This window comes from Phocoena phocoena, chromosome 6 (genome assembly GCF_963924675.1).
Source record: "Phocoena phocoena chromosome 6, mPhoPho1.1, whole genome shotgun sequence".
Classification (NCBI taxonomy): domain Eukaryota; kingdom Metazoa; phylum Chordata; class Mammalia; order Artiodactyla; family Phocoenidae; genus Phocoena; species Phocoena phocoena.
Window position 1 is genome coordinate 81,852,959 of NC_089224.1, and position 21,262 is coordinate 81,874,220.

At 47.0% G+C, this 21,262-nt stretch overlaps 1 protein-coding gene across 1 annotated transcript in view; it reads left to right on the forward strand.

The window, feature by feature from the left end:
- Positions 1-14,162, forward strand: part of NANS (N-acetylneuraminate synthase) — a 29,360-nt gene extending 15,198 nt beyond the window's left edge. The window contains exons 3-6 of the mRNA XM_065879044.1: positions 8,203-8,302; positions 9,108-9,262; positions 11,888-12,154; positions 13,932-14,162. Of these exons, the coding sequence (XP_065735116.1) occupies positions 8,203-8,302; positions 9,108-9,262; positions 11,888-12,154; positions 13,932-14,141 (732 nt within the window). The 3' untranslated portion in view covers positions 14,142-14,162. The remainder of the gene's footprint in view (positions 1-8,202; positions 8,303-9,107; positions 9,263-11,887; positions 12,155-13,931) is intronic.
- The last annotated feature ends 7,100 nt before the right edge of the window (positions 14,163-21,262 follow it).

Below are 21,262 nucleotides of genomic sequence, written 5' to 3' on the forward strand. Positions count from 1 at the left end.
GGACAGCTAAATCTTAGTCCTTGGAGAGGGCTGGCTTGGGTTCAAGAAACTGATTGTTCTTGGGTCAAATGTGAATAGACTTAAAATTCCTGGGTGAAACTTTTGATCTGACCGACTTGGTAACAAGTCAGTAATGAGGCAGATTCGTTTTTTTGTTTTTAATTGTTGGCCACACCTCTCGGCATGCGGGATCTTAGTTCCCCAACCAGGGATCAAACCCGTGCCCCCTGAAGTGGAAGCACAGAGTCTTAACCACTGGACTACCAGGGAAGTCCCTGGAGGTTCATTTTGAGGCAGATTAGTTTTTGCAGGGCCCATAAACAGGCTCTGGAGAGAATTTCCAAGGAAGTGTACAGATGTATTTTGGATCCCTAGTACTGTCTTTGGAATAAGCATTCAGGCATACCTCGAAGATATTGCCGGTTCAATTCCAGACCACCTCAATAAAGTGAATATCTCAATAGAGCAAGTCAAACGAATTTTTTGGTTTCCCAGTGTTTAATTAACAGCTTTATTGACATACTCTACAGTTCAATCAATTAAATTGCACAATTCAGTGGTTTTTAGTATATTCACAGAGTTGTGCGACCACAGTCAATTTAGAACATTTTTATCACCCCAAGAGGAAGAACTATACCCATTAGCAGTCATTGCTCAATTCCCTCAATTCTCCCAGCCCTAGGCAACCTCTAATCTCCTGTCTATCTCTATAGTTTTGCCTCTTTTGGACATTGCATGTAAATAGAATCAGATAATATGTGGTCCTTTGTGTCTGGCTGCTTTCACATGGTAACATTTTGTCAAGGCTCATCTATGTGGTAGCATGTGTCAGTATTTCATTCCTTTTTGTTGCTGAATACCATTCAATTTTATGGATAGACTACATTTTATTTATCCACATCTCAGTTGATGGACATTTGGATTGTTTCCACTGTTTGGCTAGTATGAATGGTATGAGCAATGCTGTCACAAACATCCATGTACATGTTTTATATGAACATATTTTCATTTCTCTTGGGTGTATATACGGTAACTCATGTTTAATTTTTTTCGAGAAACTGCCAGACTGTTTTTCAAAGTGGCTGCACCATTTTACATTCCCACCAGCAATGTATGAGGGTTCCAATTTCTCTACATCCTCACCAACATTTGTTATTACATGTCTTTCTGATTCTAGACATCCTAGTGAGTGTGAAGTGATATCTTATTGTGGTTTTGACTTGCATTTATCTGATGGCTAATGATGTTGAGCATCTTTTCATATGCATATTGGCCATTTGTGTGTCTTCTTTGGAGGAATATCTATTCAGATCCTTTGCCAGTTTTTAAATTGGGTTATTTATCTTTACATATTCCTGATACAAGTCCCTAATCAGAAACATGATTTGCAAAAATTTTCCCATTCTGTGGGGTATCTTTTCACTTCTTGATGGTGTCCTTTGAAGCACGAACATCTTTAATTTTGATGATGTCCAATTTTTTAGTTTTTTCTTTTATGCTTGTCTATTCTTGTAATTTAAACATTTCTCAGTTTTAAACCACAATGTGATATCACTGCACAACTATCAGTATAGCTAAAGGCTAAAATAAAAAGTGATGGGACTTCCCTGGTGGCGCAATGGACAGGAGTCCACCTGCTAATGCAGGGGACACGGGTTCGATCTCTGGTCCGGGAAGATCCCACATGCCGTGGAACAACTAAGCCCGCACGCCACAACTACTGAAGCCCACGTGCACCTAGAGCCGGTGCTCTACAGCAAGAGAAGCCACCGCAAGGAGAAGCCAGAGCACCGCAACCGAGGGTAGCCCCCGCTCGCCACAACTAGAGAAAGCCCGCACGCAGCAACGAAGACCCAACGTAGCCAAAAATAAATAAAATTAAATCTTAAAAAAAAAAGTGATGATAACACCAAATTGTGGCAAGGTTGCAGAGAAAATGGACCTGTCATGCATTGCTGGTGGGAATGTAGAACGGTACATTCTAGAAAATTCTTTCCTTTTTTAAAAACAACTTTATCAAGATATAATTCACATACTGTACGATTCACCCACTTGACGTGTACTGGTAGTTTCTTATAAAACTAGACACGTGCTCATCATGTGACCCACCAGTTGTCATTTGGTAATTTATCCCCAGAGAAATGAAAACCTGTGTTCACCCAAAAATCTGTATATGAGTGTCCATAGCAACTTTATTTGTGGTAGCCCCAAACTAGAACCCAAACTTTCTTTAGGGGATGAATCATCAAATAAACTGTAGCGTATCCACACCACGAATACTACTCAGCAATAAAAAGGAGTGAAAACTGATGGCTGCCACAGCTTGGATGGATCTCAGGGATATTGTGCTGAGTGAAAAAGCTGCTCTCAGAAGGTTGCATACCGTACGGCTCTGCTTATTTAACATTCTCGGAATAACAGAATTATAGAGCTGGAGAGCAGATTAGTGGTCGTCAGGAGTTAGGGAGGGGAGGGCTTGGAGGTTGATGTGGCTATAGAGGGGTAACATGACGGGAGCCTTGTAGTGGTGGCATAACTCCGTATCGGACTGTGGTGGTGGTCCGCGTGAGTCTGGGCACGTGGTAAAATCGCAGAGAATTAGATACGAGCACACTCAGATGGGTACGTGTGAAAATGGTGAAATCTGAATGAGATTGGTGGGCTCTATCAGCCTTACCCTCCCAGTTGTGATATTACACTGTAGTTTTGCAAGATGTTACCACTGGGGGGAACTGTAAAGTGTACATAGGTTCTTTCTGTATTATTTCTTACAGCTGCATGTGAAGCTATTAATTATCTCAAAATAAAAAGTTTAAAATCTAAAAGAAAAATCCTTGGTTTAAAAAAAAATTTTTTTTTTTTTGTTGCGTTGGGTCTTCGTTGCTGCACGTGGGCTTCTCATTGCGTGTCTTCTCTTGTTGCAGAGCACGGGCTTTAGGTGCACAGGCTTCAGTAGTTGTGGCGCACGGGCTCAGTTGCTTTGCAGCATGTGGGATCTTCCTGGACCAGGGCTCGAACCTGTGTCCCCTGCATTGGCAGGTGGGTTCTTAACCACTGTGCCACCAGGAAAGTCCCTTAACATATTTTAATTCAGTAAATATGAATAGGTAGAACCTGCATAAACAGAAACTCAGTAGAGTCCTCAGTACTAAGAGTGCTCTCTAGCGCAGACTCTGGCTGGATGGGCCCGTGGTTAAGTGTACAGACTCCAGGGTCACATTTTGAGTTTGAATATGGTTTTGCCTGTCATTCCTGCTGAGTCCAGGTGGAGGTTATTTACCTTCTTTGTGCTTCTGTTTCTTCAGCTGAACCCATCTCGTAGGGTTGTTATGAGGATTAAATGTGGTCACCCATGTAAAGTGCAGCACACAGCCAGTGCTTAGCGATGTTAGTTACGGTTCAGGAAACAGCCTGGGCTGAGGATCGGGACATCCGGGTCCTTGCCCTGCTCTGCTCTGAGTTCATCTCAGTGTGAGCTTGGAAGAGTCCCTTCCCTGCTCTGGGCCTCCATTCCCTTTTGTGTGTGAACAAGCTGCTCTCCAAAGGCTTTCCCTGCTCTGTTGTCCTGAGCCAGCATAGAATCAGAGATAGTGTCACTAAGGTGACTTGGATTTGGGATGAGGACTTTCCTGTCCAGTACACGTTTCCAGGCACCGGAGCTCCCGGATGTGGACTCTGAAGGGGGTGCATCTCCTTGCATCTGCTCAGGAAGTCATTTCTTTAGGTCTTTCACTCCCTGGTGGCTTCGAGGTGGGAATCAGGAGCAGGTGGGAGAAGGAGAGGAACCTGGCTGGGTGTAGGTAGCTGGGGCTGACTCTCCGCAGGTACCCTCTTGGTTTCCCAGGAAGCACTTCTCTTTGGTGTATAAACGCGTGCTCTGCGGACACCCTCTGAGTTCAGGTCCTGGTACTAGCACTTGATCGGTGGGCTTGGGCTGGTCATGTAGCCTCTTAGAGCCACACGTGTCCAATCTGTAAAAACGGGGTAATCAAGATGCCCACCCCAGAGGCTGCAGTGAGGACCCAGTGAGGTGAGTCTAGGAGGTGCAAGATCTGCACCCACTGAATGACAGCTGTTCTGTTGCTTAGAACCCTTTTCTCTGCTTCACATTAACAGGGCAGGGAGGCTTCTCTCTCCTAAGAATGCTGTTTGTTCCCCACTAGTCTCCTGACTGACCTGGGCATAGGCAGTAAGGAGAAATGCATTCTTAAGAGCCTTTGCAAGAGTTAATTTTCTTTGCCGGCCAGGTCCCTTTGCCAAACCAGCAAGTTTTGTCTACCCGGCTGTTGGAGGTTGGTTGGTTCCTTGTTCTGTGTTTACCTGGCAAGTATCTCTGAGTATTTACCCACCCAAACTTCCTCATGGATAGTAAGCATTTATTGAGTGCCGATTTTCTCCACTCTGTGTGCTGTCCTAGGGCCTTCTTTGTGTGCTGAGGAAAGGTTAAGGCATGGTGGAACGAACTTTGTGAAGACCAAGAAAACTGCCAGGGCACACGGTCAAAACTGCACGGAGGCATGTGGAACTCGACTGAAATGAGCAGTGTCTTTGGTCAAAATGGAGGGTTCTGTTGAGAAAGCAAATGGGAACCGTGACATAGAGGTGGCCCCTGGAGACCCATTCCGGCAGAGCTGCCCTTCCCTCCCAGCGCCTGCCTCCACGGTGCCCTCTTTCCTCCACCACCTCTGCCACAGGGCACCCCCTGCCTATGTCGTGGTGCACTCTGACAGGGCCACCGGGCTGAGGGCAGGCCCAGCCTTTATGGCTCCGTGCTTCCCCCCTCATCATTTCCTCACCCTGGGCAGCTCTCCAGCACCCCCTGTTCTCCCCAGCTCATCACCATGGATCCAGAAACCAAGGGGAGTGGAAGCAGCTCTAGAAAAATCCCAGCTCCACTCCTGTCGTTTCTGTTACCCCTTAGATCAGCGGGCCCCCAAATTTCTCATGGGACATGATGTGGAAAGGGGGTTCTGTGGGCACATGTTGTGGGAAGGGGGTTCCTCATTAATTCATTAATTTAGAATCAAAGCCCCTTCCCCAAATAAATAAGGGTTCTGAGTAGAATAAGTGTGGGAAACACTGTAAAATAGCTAGACAATTGTATTTACTGGGACCCTCTAAGGGAGAGTCTAACAATGCAGCATTTTACCCAAACCAGTTTGCTGGTGGGACCGTTTTCTGTGTGTTTAACCCAGTTGGATGCCCAGGGAGGGTCATACTCAGTTGAGTTCCTTTCAGACAGACTCAGAAAGCCTTTGTGATGTGTGAGGTGGGAGGGAGGAGAAGTTGTGAGACTGCCTGGCTGCATTGTACCCCTAGATGGAAGGAGGACAGACAGCAGCGTGGGCAGGGCTAGAGGAAGCCAGGGAGTCCACAGAGAGAAGGCAGCCACTGGCACTGACCTAGCCTGAGGGGCCCTGGGCACAGTAATATTGCCTCAGGATGGAAGGCTAGCATCTTCCAGATTACTACGGAAGTTGGCACGTTTGCAGGGATTAATCCAAAATGGCAGTTTTCTTTTTCTTTTTTTTAATGTTTAAAGAATGCTTTCTCTATTTATTTTTAAAATTGTTACTTTTTGGCTGCGTTGGGGCTTTGTTGCTGTGCACGAGCTTTCTCTAGTTGCAGCGAGCAGGGGCTACTCTTTGCTGAGGTGTGCGGGCTTCTCATTGTGGTGGTTTCTCTTGTTGCGGAGCACGGTCTCGAGGTGCGTGGGCTTCAGTAGTTGTGGCATGCGAGCTCAGTAGTTGTGGCTCGCGGGCTTTAGAGCGCAGGCTCAGTAGTTGTGGCTCCTGGGCTTAGTTGCTCCGTGGCATGTGGGATCTTCCTGGACCAAGGATTGACAAAATGGCAGTTTTCTAAATGGCCACTAGATGGGGCTGGCTCCCCAGGAGAGCTGCAAAACGAGATGCACCTTTCTCCTCCAGCAGGAATTTCCCCTTTTCCTCACTTGAAAATTGTAGAGCTCCGTGCAGATTTTACAGTCACTGTAGGTAAGCTTTTTTAAATTTTTTATTGGAGTGTGGTTGCTTTACAATATTGCGTTAGTTTATACTGTACAGCAAAGTGAATCAGCTGTACATATACATATATCCCCTCTTTTTTGGATTTCCTTCTCATTTAGGTCACCACAGAGCATTGAGTAGAGTTCCCTGGGCTATACAGTAGTGTAGGTAAGCTTTTGCAAAGTGAGTTTTCTGCATTTGGCCCCTCGTTGCCCCTGCGCGCTCTGCACCTCTCCTGAGTGGGCTCATCCATCTCTTTATGCCCTTGGGGACTTTTTCATCATGAGCCATGCTCTCACAGAGCATTTTATTTATTTATTTATTTGCGTTACGCGGGCCTCTCACTGCTGTGGCCTCTCCCGTTGCGGAGCACGGGCTCCGGAAGCGCAGGCTCAGCGGCCATGGCCCACGGGCCCAGCCACTCCGCGGCATGTGGGATCCTCCCAGACCGGGGCACGAACCCGTGTACCCTGCATCAGCAGGCAGACCCTCAACCACTGCGCCACCAGGGAAGCCCCTAAATAGAGCATTTTACAGACGAAAACTTAGCATAGGGTTTTCCCTCTTAAAATAGAAAACACTCTTCATCTGACAGTGAGAAGGGTGGGAACATTAGACTTTGTTCAAGAAACATATTAAAAACAAATAGTTTTCAGTTCCATCTTAGGGCTGGTTAACAGTACGAGAGATACGTACACAGGAGAGAGTGACATAGAAAACTGTGGAAGGGAAGAGAGAGACGAGGAAGACATAAAGCAGAGGGGGGGAAGGCAGTGGTGGCTTAGCACCTTGGAGGGGAGTGGTGCCTGGGCCATCCTGAGAGGTGTCTCTTAGACCAAGGGGGTTGCCTTCTGCCTTTGAACTGTTCATTGGCTGGTTGGTCACTCTGTATGAATCACCAGCAGCTCTAACCCCTACATTATTAGAGGATTAACATATGAGGAAGGTGATTCTCTGAGTGAGACCAATGATTGGAGTAGCTCATCACCTGCTGGGAAGATGGAAGGGAGCTCAGGCAGTAGTGGGTTGATTTAAAGAACCTGCTAGCAGAATTACCTTCTCATATTGTTCCTTACCACCCCCGAGCCCTTTGGATTTTCATGCTGGTAACCTTGCTACTTGCCACTCAGAGTATGATTCACGGAGCAGTAACAGCAGTGTTACCCAGGAACTTACAAGAAATGCAGACTCTCAGGCCCCACTCTAGACCAACAGAATCAGAATTTGCATTTCATTTGCGCAAGATCCATGGCAGGTTCGTGTGCCCGTAATAAAGCGTGAGAAGCACTGACCTAGCTAATCAAGTCTTCCAAACTTACTTCTGAGACTCAGTCAGCATTTTAGTAGATGGAACTTAGATATTGGGAAACGTTCCAAGACGTTGATTCGCCCTACTTCTGATTTTCAACTTCAATTAAAAAAAAATAGTAATGAAAACAGGAATAGTAATGTAAAATTGTAATTTTACAGCAAATTGAGATTTTACCTTTAAAACTTGTGGTCCACTGATTCCTTCAGCAAGCATTTGCTGACATTTGCCAATTTCCTGAGTGTTATTGATGAATCCCAGGTTAGGATGGTGAAGGGCCCTAGAGAGGTAACCTCAAACAGTGACGTTGTGTCCAAAAAAGTGACTGAGGTTCGTTTTTTCTGTGGGCAGCACAGTTTGAGGTCTGAAAGGGCTTGGGTTTGATGGGCCCCGCCAGCTGTGGATCAGTGTGTCAGGGGTAGGCCATCAAACGCTCCATTTTTTCTATTTTTGTCAAGGATTGAAATGGCCTCTCTTCCGGCTGTTTGGTCCTGAGGAAAGGATAGGGCCTTTGAGGGACTTTCACTTGCTCACTGCCTGCTTTGCTGGGTCAAGATTAGGTCATGACCCTTTTTCATTTGTTTACTGGGGCTCCAGGCCCCTGGGGAAGGAAGGTCTGGCCAGGGTTCCGATTCTTTTCCAGTTGCTCATAGCCAGTGTGTGCCAGCACGCAATGTTTGTTGGACAAATGGATGGGTGGATATGAATGACGGAATGTTTGAATTTGAATGACATGACATAACAAATCTGTGTCTGCTTTCAAGTTGTTGAGAGAGTCCCTCTTGCTGGGCAAGAGGGGTTTTTCTCTTCATATGTGGCTCCTCGCCTGTCTTCAGGACAGTGATTCTGAACAATCGTGAAAAGGAGCTCCCTCTCGGATTTTTGTAGATGGCAGTTGAGTTTCTGCATGAACTGAATGTTCCATTTTTCAAAGTTGGATCTGGGGACACTAACAACTTCCCTTATCTGGAAAAGACAGCCAAAAAAGGTGAGTGTTTAATTTTTGTCATACATCTGAGTCCAGACCTTCATGTTTTCACCCCGCTAGTAATAACCCACTAAAGGAGTCTCCTGAAGACAGATTTTCCAGTCAGCCTATACTCCCACTTTTTCATGTGCTGACTTGCAAGGAAAGAAATGAAAAATAATACAGTTTTTTAAAAGAATTTTTAAATTATTTTTAATTTCTAAGAAAATATTTATATAAAATTAAGGATATGACAGTCTGTGTCAAACTTCTTAGAGGAAGCTCTGACTTTGAAAAGTATTCTGTAGGTGTAATATCCAGCCTCCACACATCAGAGTTTGTAAAGTGGTTTACAACATGAGTGATCTCATCTGATCCTCATGACAATCCTGGGACTGACGCAGGTCATATGATGATGATGCTTTCTACTTACTTCACTGACGAGGCATCTGAGAACACACAGCTAGGACGTTGGTCGCCCCAGGCCTCACACTCTTGAGTCTGGGGCAGTGCTCACCCTACCACACCATGCAACCTCTTAATCCAATGAGATGCTCATCTTTCTCTAAAGAGTGTGAAATTCCTCTTAATTGGGTTCACTTTGCTGAACAATAATGTTATGGGGGTGAGGGGAGTCTACGTTTCCCGTGGTTGAGAACAGGAACCCACCAGGCTCACCTCTGTTCCCCCACTGTGGCTGGCACAGTGCTTAAGAGATGTTTGCGGGGTTCAGTAGAATGATGAAACCAACAGCAGGGGTGTGCTTAAGGGAGAGTCAGAACCCCTAAAAAGAAAGTGATGATGGTGTTGGTGTTGGGTCCCTCAGGCCGCCCAATGGTCATCTCCAGTGGGATGCAGTCCATGGACACCATGAAGCAAGTCTATCAGATTGTGAAGCCCCTCAACCCCAACTTCTGCTTCCTCCAGTGCACCAGTGCGTACCCACTCCAGCCCGAGGACGTCAACCTGTGCGTCATCTCGGTGAGCCCGAGGGAGGGCCCTTGTCTGATTGGGCCGTTTGCTGTGGGGAAAATGCGGCCCAAATTCTAACCAGTCTTGACATGCTTCGTAATTCGAACATCCTTTGACGATCTTGCTGTTGCAGAATCAAATTAGAATCAACTGTGCAGTTAAGGAGTCAGATACATTCTAAAGATTACAAATTACGTTTTCTTAAAACCAACCTTAATTTCTCTCATTAAAAAATTTAAGGGGGAGTCTTCATAATTGTCCATATACATTTTCTTTACCTGTGTGTACTGGCCATCAGTGGTCCGTCTTCTGTGAATCGCTGGCTTTCTTAGTGAGTTGTGGGTTTTTGTAAAATATACATATGATTTACCATCTTAACCATTTTTTGGCGTCCAGTTCAGTGGCATTAAGTACTTTCACACTGTTGTGCTACCATCACCACGATCCATCTGCAGGACTTTTTCATCATCTCAGTCAAACTCTATACTCATTAACACTAACTGCCCCTTTCCCCTCCCCGAGCCCCTGGCAGCAATCATTCTATTTTGTCTCTATGAATTTGACTACTCTAGGTATCTCAAATAAATGGAACCAGACAGTACTTGTCCTTCTGTGTGTCTGCTTTCACTTAGCATGATGTCTTTAGGGTTCATCCATGTTGTAGCATGTGTTAGCATTTCATTCCTTTTTAAGGCTGAAAAATATTCCATTGTATATATGTACCACATTTTGTTTATCCAGTCATCCGTTGATGGACATTTGGCATGGTTCCACATTTTGGCTATTGTGAATAATGCTGATATGAACATTGGTGTACAAATACACCATTTTTCTCCATATTGACAAACAAAATTCCCATTTTGTTTGTCAGTGGGGGAGGGGGAAATGGGCAGTTAGTGTTAATGAGTATAGAGTTTGACTCTGAGATGATGAAAAAGTCCTGGAGATGGATAGTGGTGATGGTAGCACAATAAAACCATTTGGGGATGGTTCCACCTTTTGGCTATTGGGAATAATGCAGATATGAACACTGGTGTATAGAAATCCGTTTTTCTTCATATTGAGTTGTAGGAGACCTTGAAACTTCTGGCTTTTCCTACTTCCAACTCTCTGTTATTTACCAGCTCTCTGATTCTGAGTATCCTTGAGGGTCAGAGTTGTTACAGTGACAACCTTGAGAGAGCTTTCTCTCTCCCAGCATTTCGTCTGTTCCACTTCAGTCGGTTTACAGATGACGAGGTCCAGTCCTTACCCGGCCTGAGATCTCACAGCATCCTGGTGGTAAAGCTGGAGTAGAATTCTTTGTCTCTTATTGTCTCGGGCCATCTCTATCAATTCCTCCTGGTAGCTCCCGAAACATAATTAATTGGAAATATATAGGTAATTATCGTACAAAAAACATTATAGTAAGAGTAGTGGAATTCTAAATATACACACACACACAATCCTGATACTGCAATTAACCAGTTTTCCTTTTATATTTTTCTTTCATTACCGTATATGACATTCTGCGGTTTTTCCCCCCCCATGATTATATAAGCTCTTATACATTTTTCTAAAGAGTCTTCATGTTTAACTTAAAAAAAAAATTAACCTTTTTTGAAATGACACTACTCTTTTTAACTAAAGTTTCTGTCTCTCCCAGTTCTGTAGTCTTTTCTCCATTTCTAGCTCATCTCTAAATCATGTTATTTTTTAAATTTAAACATGGTTTAAAAAAAAAATTCAGCCCTGAAATATATAACATACAAAATGAACATCCTCTGTAATCCCATCCCACAGAGATTACCGTAATTAAGTTTAGTGTGTCTGACGCCAAATATTTTCCTCAGTTTTCTTCCTTTGTGAAGTGTGGTCCCCACATCCCTTCCATCCCCACCTGAGGTATGCTCACATCCTCTCTCTTTAGAGCAGGGCACCATCAGAGTTAAATTGCCAGCCTGCCCCCCAGGCCCAGCCCACCCGTCACAGCAGGGTGGGTCCTCTGACCTAGCAACCTGTACTTCTTTGTCCATCACACACCCTTAAGCCTGGTTTTCAAGGCCTTTGCCACTCAGCCATCCTTATCTTCTGTTAATTCCCATCTGGTTCTTTCTGCTGTACTTAAGCTTTCTGGTCACCCTCACTGACAAGGCTCACTCCACTTAGAAAGTCTTTCGTCACATCCAGTGAATTATAGATAACCAATTAATTAATTATTTAGCATTCCCACCAAAGGATTGTTTTGAGATTGGGCTGTATGTATTATTGATGGTGATATTTGTGCATATGGCATACTTGCTTTCAGCAGCTCAGGCTAATTAAATGTGACAGATGCTTTTTGAATGGGTTTAGGCATTTGGTTATAGTTCTGTTATTATTCTTCGTGGTTTGCGCAGTGTGTAACATTCTTCAGATGTGTTCCTGATAACAGCAGCCATTATTTTTGAGCATTTACAGTGTGCTGAGTGCCCTCCACAAGTTCATAGCAGCTCCCACCAGGTACTGCTATCCCTGGGAAGGAGAGACTCAGAGAGCCTCGGAGGCTTCCTGGAGCTTACTGGGCCTCAAACTCAGATCTGCCTGACTCTAGAATGTATGCGGAAAGTACCACACTATTTAACTTTTTTTTCCCTCCCTTTTTCTATTTTAAAGGAATATCAGAAGCTCTTTCCTGACATTCCCATAGGGTATTCTGGGCATGAAACAGGTATAGTGATATCTGTGGCTGCAGTGGCTCTGGGGGCCAAGGTCTTGGAGCGTCACATAACTTTGGACAAGACCTGGAAGGGGAGTGACCACTCGGCCTCGCTGGAGCCTGCGGAGCTGGCCGAGCTAGTGCGGTCTGTGCGCCTCGTGGAGAGGGCCCTGGGCTCCCCGACCAAGCAGCTGCTGCCCTGTGAGATGGCCTGCAACGAGAAGGTGGGTTCTTCTGTCCTGCCGGGCGCCACTGTTGAGAGGGGCCGCGTGCGCTTACCTGAGAGGTAGTTGGTACCAGTCCTACCTGAGCCCAGGCCAGTGGAATGATGCAGGGATGTCGCTCGGAGCCTATGAGTTTTTTTGGGTTCATATTAGCAGCGGGAGGAACTGGTTATTTAAGGAACTTCAGCTGTTTCTCTGGTTCCCTGGCATATTACAATTTTCCATTAAGTCTCTGAAGCCTCTGGCCCCAGCACTCTAGACCCCGGGTAGAAGGGGGTGGTATCTGGGGCCCCTCGTGAGGCACGCGGGTAGGTCAAGTCTGGGGTCCCGTGGAGTAGGTAATCCTTGAGGGACATCCAGGCAGAGGGGCCCCATGAGGCAGTGGGAGGAGGGCCTGTGCTATGTCAAGGCGTCCCTAAGCATGGGAGGCAATGGATAGGTGGGGGTGGGGCTTGTCACGGGGTTGGTGGGGGTGACGCAAACGTTCCCTCAGGAGCAGTTTGAGCTGTGCAGCATTAACCTTCAGAGAGAGGGGACGGGGAGGCCCGCGAGCCCTGCCTGGCACACTGACTATCTGGGCTTCCCGGACGCCATGGCCTATACCTGGCTCTGCCTCTGAGTCTAGAGCCAGGCGTCCCGGGGCTGCCAGGGAAACAGACACTCCTCAAACGCTGCGGGCTGTCTGGGCCAGAACAAAGATCTAACACCAGGCCTGCTAGAGGAGTGCTCTTTTATCCCAGTGGGGCCTACTTGCTGCCCTCAAATTAAAGATGCATATACACCAGGAAATTAAAATAACAGTAAAAAGAAACAAACTACCTTATACAAGAAAAGGGGAGAGAATTGGCCCAGAAACTGGGATGAGAGTTATAGCAGCTGAGCACTTAATTTGGTTCTGAGCCTTCTGGCTCCCTGGGCAAACAGTGAGGTACCAGAGGATGCAGAATCTGATAATCCTCCTCCGACAGACCTTCTGTCCTGGCATAAATTCCAGGACTGATTCCTTGGCCCTTACCTGGAAGATGCAGAGTACTGGACTAGATACTTTGTTGAAAAGCATCTATGGGCAAGATGTAGAAACACTGGTCATGAGCTTCAGGTCTCCTTTGTTCCCCTCACCTGCCCAGCCTACCTGCCTCTTCCTAAGAGGCTCCCTTCCATACTCGGCGTCTGTGCGCCCTCTGTACTGCTATTGTACTGAGCAAGAAGGACACAAGGTTTGTGTCCCTCGAACAGTGGGCCAGGAGTCAGGAACCCCAGGTTCTCATCTTGGCTCCTCGCAACCTTGGCCAGCTTACCCACCTTCCGTGGACCTCCATTTCCCCATGTTTAAAATGTGATGCTGAACTGGACGATGACAAAAGCAATCATAATTGTAATTTACTGAGAGCAGTCTATGTTCCAGGTAGGTTACATACATTATTATCACGAATCCTTGTAGTCACCTGACAGGGCAGAGACACTGTTATTTCCCATTTTACAGAGAAACTCAGCCACAGCCTGTACCCAGCTGCCTGGGATTCGGATCTGGCTCTCTTTGGCTACATAACCTGAGTCCTTTATTATAAAGGCCCCTCCTCTGAGTCTCTGAGTCCACCCCACACTGGCCGAGTCCCTGCTGTGTGTGAGATACTGTTCTAGGAACCGAAGGGGGAAAACAGAGTCCCTGCTATCCAGGTAACCTTGTGCAAGAAAACTGATCAGGGACCTTGGGGGTAAAGCAATGTGCACTAACTATTTCTGTGAGGCTGGCACTGAGTCTTAATTTTGTCCACAGCTGGGCAAGTCTGTGGTGGCCAAAGTGAAAATTCCGGAAGGCACCATTCTAACACTGGACATGCTCACTGTGAAGGTGGGTGAGCCCAAAGGCTACCCTCCTGAAGATATCTTCAGTCTGGTGGGCAAGAAGGTCCTGGTCACTGTGGAAGAAGACGACACCATCATGGAGGAATCGGTAGAAAATCATGGCAAAAAAATCAAGTCGTAAAATAAAGTGCCATTCTCTGAATGCTGGTGCCGTCAGGTGCATTTGGGTGAGGTGGGGCAGGAGTGGTGGTCTCCGGGTATCTGGCTTTCATCCACTCCCCACCCAGACAGCAGACATTTAGGGGCCAGGCCCCTAGGTCAAGCCCGTTGGAGGGATACAGAGAGCAAATATGGGCGGCCTCTGCCTCAGGTTGGCTGGCCCAGAAGGGGCGGTGGGCTCAGAAGCATCTCATCACTGCCCAATGGCAGTGAGGGTGCAGAGGAGTGAGTGCTGGCTGTATGGGCCCTCTCCTTTCAGCCTTCCTTCTTCCTGCCTGCAAAACCAACCCAATGACCCCAAATATCTCTTCCTTCCAGCTCTCTCTCCTTATCCCCTGCCCGCCCTGGGGTTGAGTCTAGTTAGCTGTATAGCCATCACCAGGCATTAGAGAAGGGGTTGGCCAAAGTGTTTTGCAGGCAGAGGATGCCAAAGCACTCATAGCTCTGAGCAAAGAGAGGGAAATGGCATTTATTCCTTCTTTAAACAAATATGGAGGGCCTACTATGTGCCAGGCCCTGCTTTGGGGCCTGAGGATACTGCAGTGAATCCCCTCCTTATGGGACTTCCATTCAGATGGGGACAGATGCTCCATAAACCAGGAGCACAGTAAAGTAAACCACAGTACGTCAGAAGGTGACACGTGCAGTGGGGCACGTGAGGGAGCTGGGGAGTGTGGGGCTTGGCGTATTTGCAGCTTGTGGTGACTTGTAAGTATGCTGGCGATGCTGAAATCAGCCCTTCCATGATCCGTCCTGAAATTACAAACCCAGCTAACAAAAGATCCTCACTGTTGGACTTCCTTGAACTGAAGCATGAACCCTTCACAAAGATTCCCTATCATAGTCCTCTTTGTTCTTTTGAACCAATACTGAGATTAATGATTATTTTCAAATGTACTTTCAAATTCTTAATCTTTGTTCATATTTATTTGACCTGGTTACTTTAATTCCTCTTGATTCAAAGTGTATCTTAGGGGGCTTCCCTAGTGGCGCAGTGGTTGAGAGTCCACCCGCCGACGCAGGGGACACGGGTTTGTGCCCCGGTCTGGGAAGATCCCACATGCTGCGGAGCGGCTGGGCCCGTGAGCCATGGCCGCTGAGCCTACGTGTCCGGAGCCTGTGCTCCGCAACGGGAGAGGCCACAACAGTGAGAGGCCCGTGTACCTCAAAAAAAAAAAAAAAAAAGTGTATCTTGGAGTCTGTTTTCGAATGCGTAAATTGCTCTTTGAAGTTTCTTTACTTGTGAGGATAGGGCCTCCCTCTCCTGGGGATCCCAAAACAGTTTCTGGAAGGAGACTCGCGTTTGTATGTGTGGGTGGGGTGGGGTGGGAATCCGGGGTCGTACTCACGAGAATCCATAAGATTGACGTGCTAGGAGCTGGAGTGTGACGGCATCCATTTCTGGCTGCTGTTTACTCCCTTTCACTTCTCCCTATAAATAGTCAAGAGCAGACAATCAAAATTTCTGATTCCATAGCCTTTTTTTTTTTTTCTACAAGAGCAGAGATAACATTAAATATCTGAGACCTCCTAACAAGAAGAGACTTAGTATGGTAGTAGACAGATGTGTTCCACGGCCTGGGAAGAGGAGGTGGGTCTGAGAGGAAAGGAGGGAAGAGCCTAGCTGGGGCTCTGGCTCAGAATGTAGAGCAGGTGGTTTCTAGCAGGGAACCTGTCAGTTGCTTCCAGGTCCTGTCAGACTGGAATGTGAGAAGGGCCCAGGCTGCTCTGTAGACCTCAGCTGCATTCCCCAAGAGGGCAGAAGCCAGTGAGGCTCCCACCTGGAAGAGCCACTGAGGGCACCGGGCCTAACTCTGCCCTTTGGGTAGAGGACTGGGTAATGTGTTGGAGAGAACTGTGAAGAAGGGCCATCGTCTAGAACCCGCTTCCCATCAGGGCACATAGAGAAAATCATAGCCTGTGAATGCCGTGCGTAGGTAAAGTAGGGGGCTGCCTGCAGCCAGGACCAGCGGGCCACCTCATGCTGTGCCAGGCCCTGAGGGCAGGAGGATGGATCTCTGGGCACAGCTCTGGCCTATTCGTACGTCCCTGAGCACCTGCCAGGAAGGAGATCCAGTGCTGGGCCCACAGTGCGGCAGTAGACGGTCCCTGTTGGAGAATTCACAGCCTATTGGGTGCAGTTACGTCCACAAATAGTGCCCTGCATGTGTGAATTGCTGAAATGTTTTCCAAGAGTTATGAGAGCTATGGGAATGGGGATGGGAGAGGAGGCGTTGGCCAGAGAAGCTCTCCTGGAGGAGGTGGCACTTCAGTTCAACTGTGCATGTTGAGAAGTGACTGAGGGAGGAATTGTGGAATCTGGGCATGGGAAGTACCCTGTATGTCCAGGTGAAAGTTGGGCAGGGAATGGCCACGTGGAGAGGAAGGAAGGGATTTGGGAGGTTGTCAGGAAGGAAGCAAGGGCTTAAAAGCCTGCTGACTTTGGACTGTGTTCAATAGGCAATGGGAAGCCATGGAAGGCTTCAGAGCAGGACATGGTGGACTCAACCTTGGGCCCCACCCATCTTATGCTTACCGTCCCACCTCGTATGCAGCTTGGCTTCTTGGGCAGCCTGTCCCCTCCTTGTGGTATGGACTCCTGCTCACCATGCCCTGGCTGCGCTGGGCCACCTCTGTGTGCCCTCAGCTAGGCTGCGTCTCCTCCACGAGGCTATCATCACTGTCCCCCTTCTCCCTGGCAAAAAGGAACTGCAGAAACAGAAGATATCATTCAGTAGACAAGAAAGGGTCCCGGAAATCTCTAAAAATTTGTAAGTGACCATAAATGGCTTCAACGTTGATCAAAAGTTGCCCAAAGTTACATAATATTATCTTGGATAGGAACCGCTGGGAGGCAGAATTTGTTGCCACATAAGCAAGAAGTTCTAACGTGAATTACCTTCAGAAATAGTGAACTCCCCCCATTACTAGAGATATTCCATCAAGGACCAGCTGACTAGAGCAAGAAAGTTGTGGAGGGGGTGGGAAATGAGCAAGGCCCCATCCAGGCCTGGGTGCCATGTACTTGAAGCAACACAAACTCCCAATGAAGAACACGGTTAAAAGGGACGGTACGGGCTTCCCTGGTGGCGCAGTGGTAGAGAGTCCGCCTGCCGATGCAGGGGGCACGGGTTCATGCCCCGGTCTGGGAGGATCCCACATGCCGCAGAGTGGCTGGGCCCGTGAGCCATGGCCGCTGAGCCTGCGCGTCCGGAGCCTGTGCTCCGCAACGGGAGAGGCCACAACAGTGAGAGGCCCGCGAACCGCAAAAAAAAAAAAAAAACAAAAAGGGACGGTACTCATTTTATTAAAACCACATCTGCAAGCAATTTGCTCTTATCAATAAGGAAATTTCTATAAATTCAAGTCTGAAAGAGAATAAGTGATCAGTACCGTTACAGACATGGACCCCAAGGGAGCTCAGTCCTGTGCTGAATATTCACGGAGGCTCCTGCTACTGCCAGATGGCAGCTAGGAGTATCGGCTGTCTCAGCACCGTATCAGGCACAACAGGAACTCCACCAGGGATGCAGATAGGTCCTGGCATGGTACAGTACTGTACAGTTTTTAAGGCAAGTTCATATCCTGTGGGCTCATCTGAGCCTCACAGCACTTGCAGGTAGGGTCATTAACCTCATTTTACAGATGATGCCCCAAGGAGTACAGTGACTAGCTTGAGGTCACAATTGATTGTGGACCAAAACTGCAATTTTCATCCTTTATAGTCCAGCTCTGACTCTGCTACATGAATCCCAAACTCTCAAATCTCCCTCTGGGTGTAAGACCTCATCTCAGAGACCATGGAAGGTAATCCAAAGGTAGACTTAAGTCCCACAGAGTAACCGAGCAAAAGCAGAGCATCACAGGCCTAATAAGAGAGGGGCCATCTCCAAAGAAGATACACAGATTGCCAACAAACACATGAAAGAATGCTCAACATCATTAATCATTAGAGAAATGCAAATCAAAACTACAGTGAGATATCATCTCACACCAGTCAGAATGGCCATCATCAAAAAATCTAGAAACAATAAATGCTGGAGGAGGGTGTGGAGAAAAGGGAACACTCTTGCACTGTTGGTGGGAATGCAAATTGATACAGCCACTATGGAGAACAGTATGGAGGTTCCTTAAAAAACTAAAAATAGAATTACCATATGACCCAGCAATCCCACTAGTGGGCATATACCCTGAGAAAACCATAATTCAAAAAGAGTCATGTACCAAAATGTTCATTGCAGCTCTATTTACAATAGCCAGGACATGGAAGCAACCTAAGTGTCCATCAACAGATGAATGGATAAAGAAGATGTGGCACATATATACAATGGAATATTACTCAGCCATAAAAAGAAACGAACTTGAGTTATTTGTAGTGAGGTGGATGAACCTAGAGTCTGTCATACAGAGTGAAGTAAGTCAGAAAGAGAAAAACAAATACCGTATGCTAACACATATATATGGAATCTAAGAAAAAAAAAAGGTCATGAAGAACCTAGGGGTAAGACGGGAATAAAGACACAGACCTACTAGAGAATGGACTTGAGGATATGGGGAGGGGGAAGGGTAAGCTGTGACAAAGTTAGAGAGTGGCATGGACATATATACACTACCAAACGTAAAATAGATAGCTAGTGGGAAGCAGCCGCATAGCACAGGGAGATCAGCTCGGTGATTTGTGACCACCTAGAGGGGTGGGATAGGAAGGGTGGGAGGGAGACGCAAGAGGGAAGAGATTGGGAACATATGTATATGTATAACTGATTCACTTTGTTATAAAGCAGAAACTAACACACCATTGTAAAGCAATTATACTCCAATAAAGATGTTAAAAAAGAAAAAAAAAGAAAAAAGAGAGGGGCCAGAGCGAGTAGGCACTGGCTAGAGACCAGCTGCATTCACCTGAACATGGTGGATGAGTACAGACCCCAGTTCCACCATCAGCTGTGTGACCTTGGGCAAGTTACTCATTCTGTGTCTCAATTTTGCCATGTGTACAATTGGGATAACTTTCTACCTCTTAGGGGTGATGTAAGGATCAAATGAGTTAATAGCTGTAAAGCATTAGAACAGTGCCTGACAAAATAGCAAGTATTTTTACTTGGACCCTGCGGCCGTGGGTCTGGGAATAAATATTGGTTTGCAGGGATGAACAGTTATGGGGTCAGGTGCATGCATCTTCCTCTGTCAGGAATGCCCTCTGCCTGCCAGAATTCAGCTCTGGGCCATCCCCAGTAGAATTAATTTCCCTCTTCTCAGCATTCCTGGAGCATAGTGCTGAAGACATCTATCCAAGCTAGAGTTTTAAATGATTTGGTTAGGACTAAAGCCACTTTTGAGGTTCCTTCTGCCTTGTATTCTACTTACATTACATTGCCCCATATGAAAGTACCGTTTTTAGGTTAAAAAAAAAACGATTGGAAATTGGCGGTTTTATATGGTTCAAACCAATTAACGCACTGAGAGTCTGTTTAAACCCTGAGGGAGATTGCTTTGTGTTTTCCTCACCCTACCACTGCCTTCCTGCCAAGCACCTAAGAAGATACTTTTACATAGTACCACTTCAAAACCATATAAGGCATTTGACCGACAGGATGCTGAACCTTCAGAACTGAGGCACAGACCCTGAAAAGAGGCCTTTCCCTCCCTACTAGAGGGGATGATCTCCCTGGGAAGCCCTGCTGATTTGGCCTTCTCTATTTCCATCATTACCTTCTGGAAAGCAGGGGCTCTCTGGGTTTCCTTGGCAACATTTTGGATCTGAGGAGCATAGGGATGCCTGAGCTGCCCAAACCCCACTCATAGTTAGTTCCTCTCCTTTTGATTCCAAGACCGTTGGGAAAACTGCCTGTGGTTGCTTAGCAACAGTCACCTGCTGATTTCTTCCCAACATTCCCTAAGAAACGAATAAGCAGTAAAATCTTCCAGGTTGAAAGCTGGGCCTGAAGGGCTGGGCCAGGGGGCAAGTGAGACACATGCCTGAGGGCTGGGAGGTGGCCGAGCCCTTAATCACCGTGGGTGACTTTAGGCAACTTTCTTTCAGGACCTTATTCTCCCCAAATGTACAATGGGGTCAGGCTGAGTGATCTGTGAGACCCTCCCAGCTCAGCTGTTCTGATTCAATAGCAGCCAGCTAGTGGTCATTCACTCACTGCCTTGGAGGGAAGGGACTTTCTTAACTTTTCAGGGTGGGTAAGGTGTAGGACATGGCTGCCCTTAGGAATCTTCCAATCTAATTGGAAAGACAGGTCCCAGACTGTGGATCTGATAGAGAGATTCTTGTAGCTTGGGGAGACTTCCTGGGGGCAGTTAAGCCTGGGGAAAACAGACAGGCAAAAAGAAGAAGGGGCTTTCCTGTATAAATGTGTTTATATGGGAAATGGCAAGGGCAAGGGTATAGAGGTGGAACTATGCGACACACAGTTCTGATTGGAGAGTCTCTGAAAAGAGCAGTAGGAGCTAGATGAGGATGTGTAGTTTGGGGCAGACTAGAAAAGCCTTGACTGCTAAGGTAAAGTGCTCCCCCCCCCCCCACATAGTCTCCTTGGGAACCTTCTGATAGTTCTAAGAGGTTAAGTGGTTTCACGCAGATCACTCTAGCTGTAGGGTGGAGAATGAGCATGGGAAAGGGTTCAGGCCAGGTGTTAAGACGCTCTTGCAGCTGCTCTTAAGGAAGTGACATGGACAAGCTGAAGGAGAGTGGAGAGGAGGAAGCAGATCCAAGGGACATTAAGGGACAGAAGAGTCTTAGCGACTCTTATTCACATATTTACTGTGCGCCTACTATGTGCCAGGCGGTTCTGAGTGCTGTATGAGGGACAATGTTCTGAGGCTGAGGATCATGTATTTTGACATGGTGAGGATGCATAGGGCTCACCCATGGGTGTGTCCTTTCAGGAACCTGGACTAAAAGCAGTGTAGTAGAAAGGCCGTGGTGGCGGTGGGGAGTTCGGATGAGAGAGCAGCAGCAGAGGACCTGTGTTCAGGGCCCGTCTGAAACTAGCCTACCTAGGAGAGGAACTGTTCAAAGCACAGGGCATGACTGGTAGGGGAGAGGATGGGAATGCTTACAGAGGCGGCAGT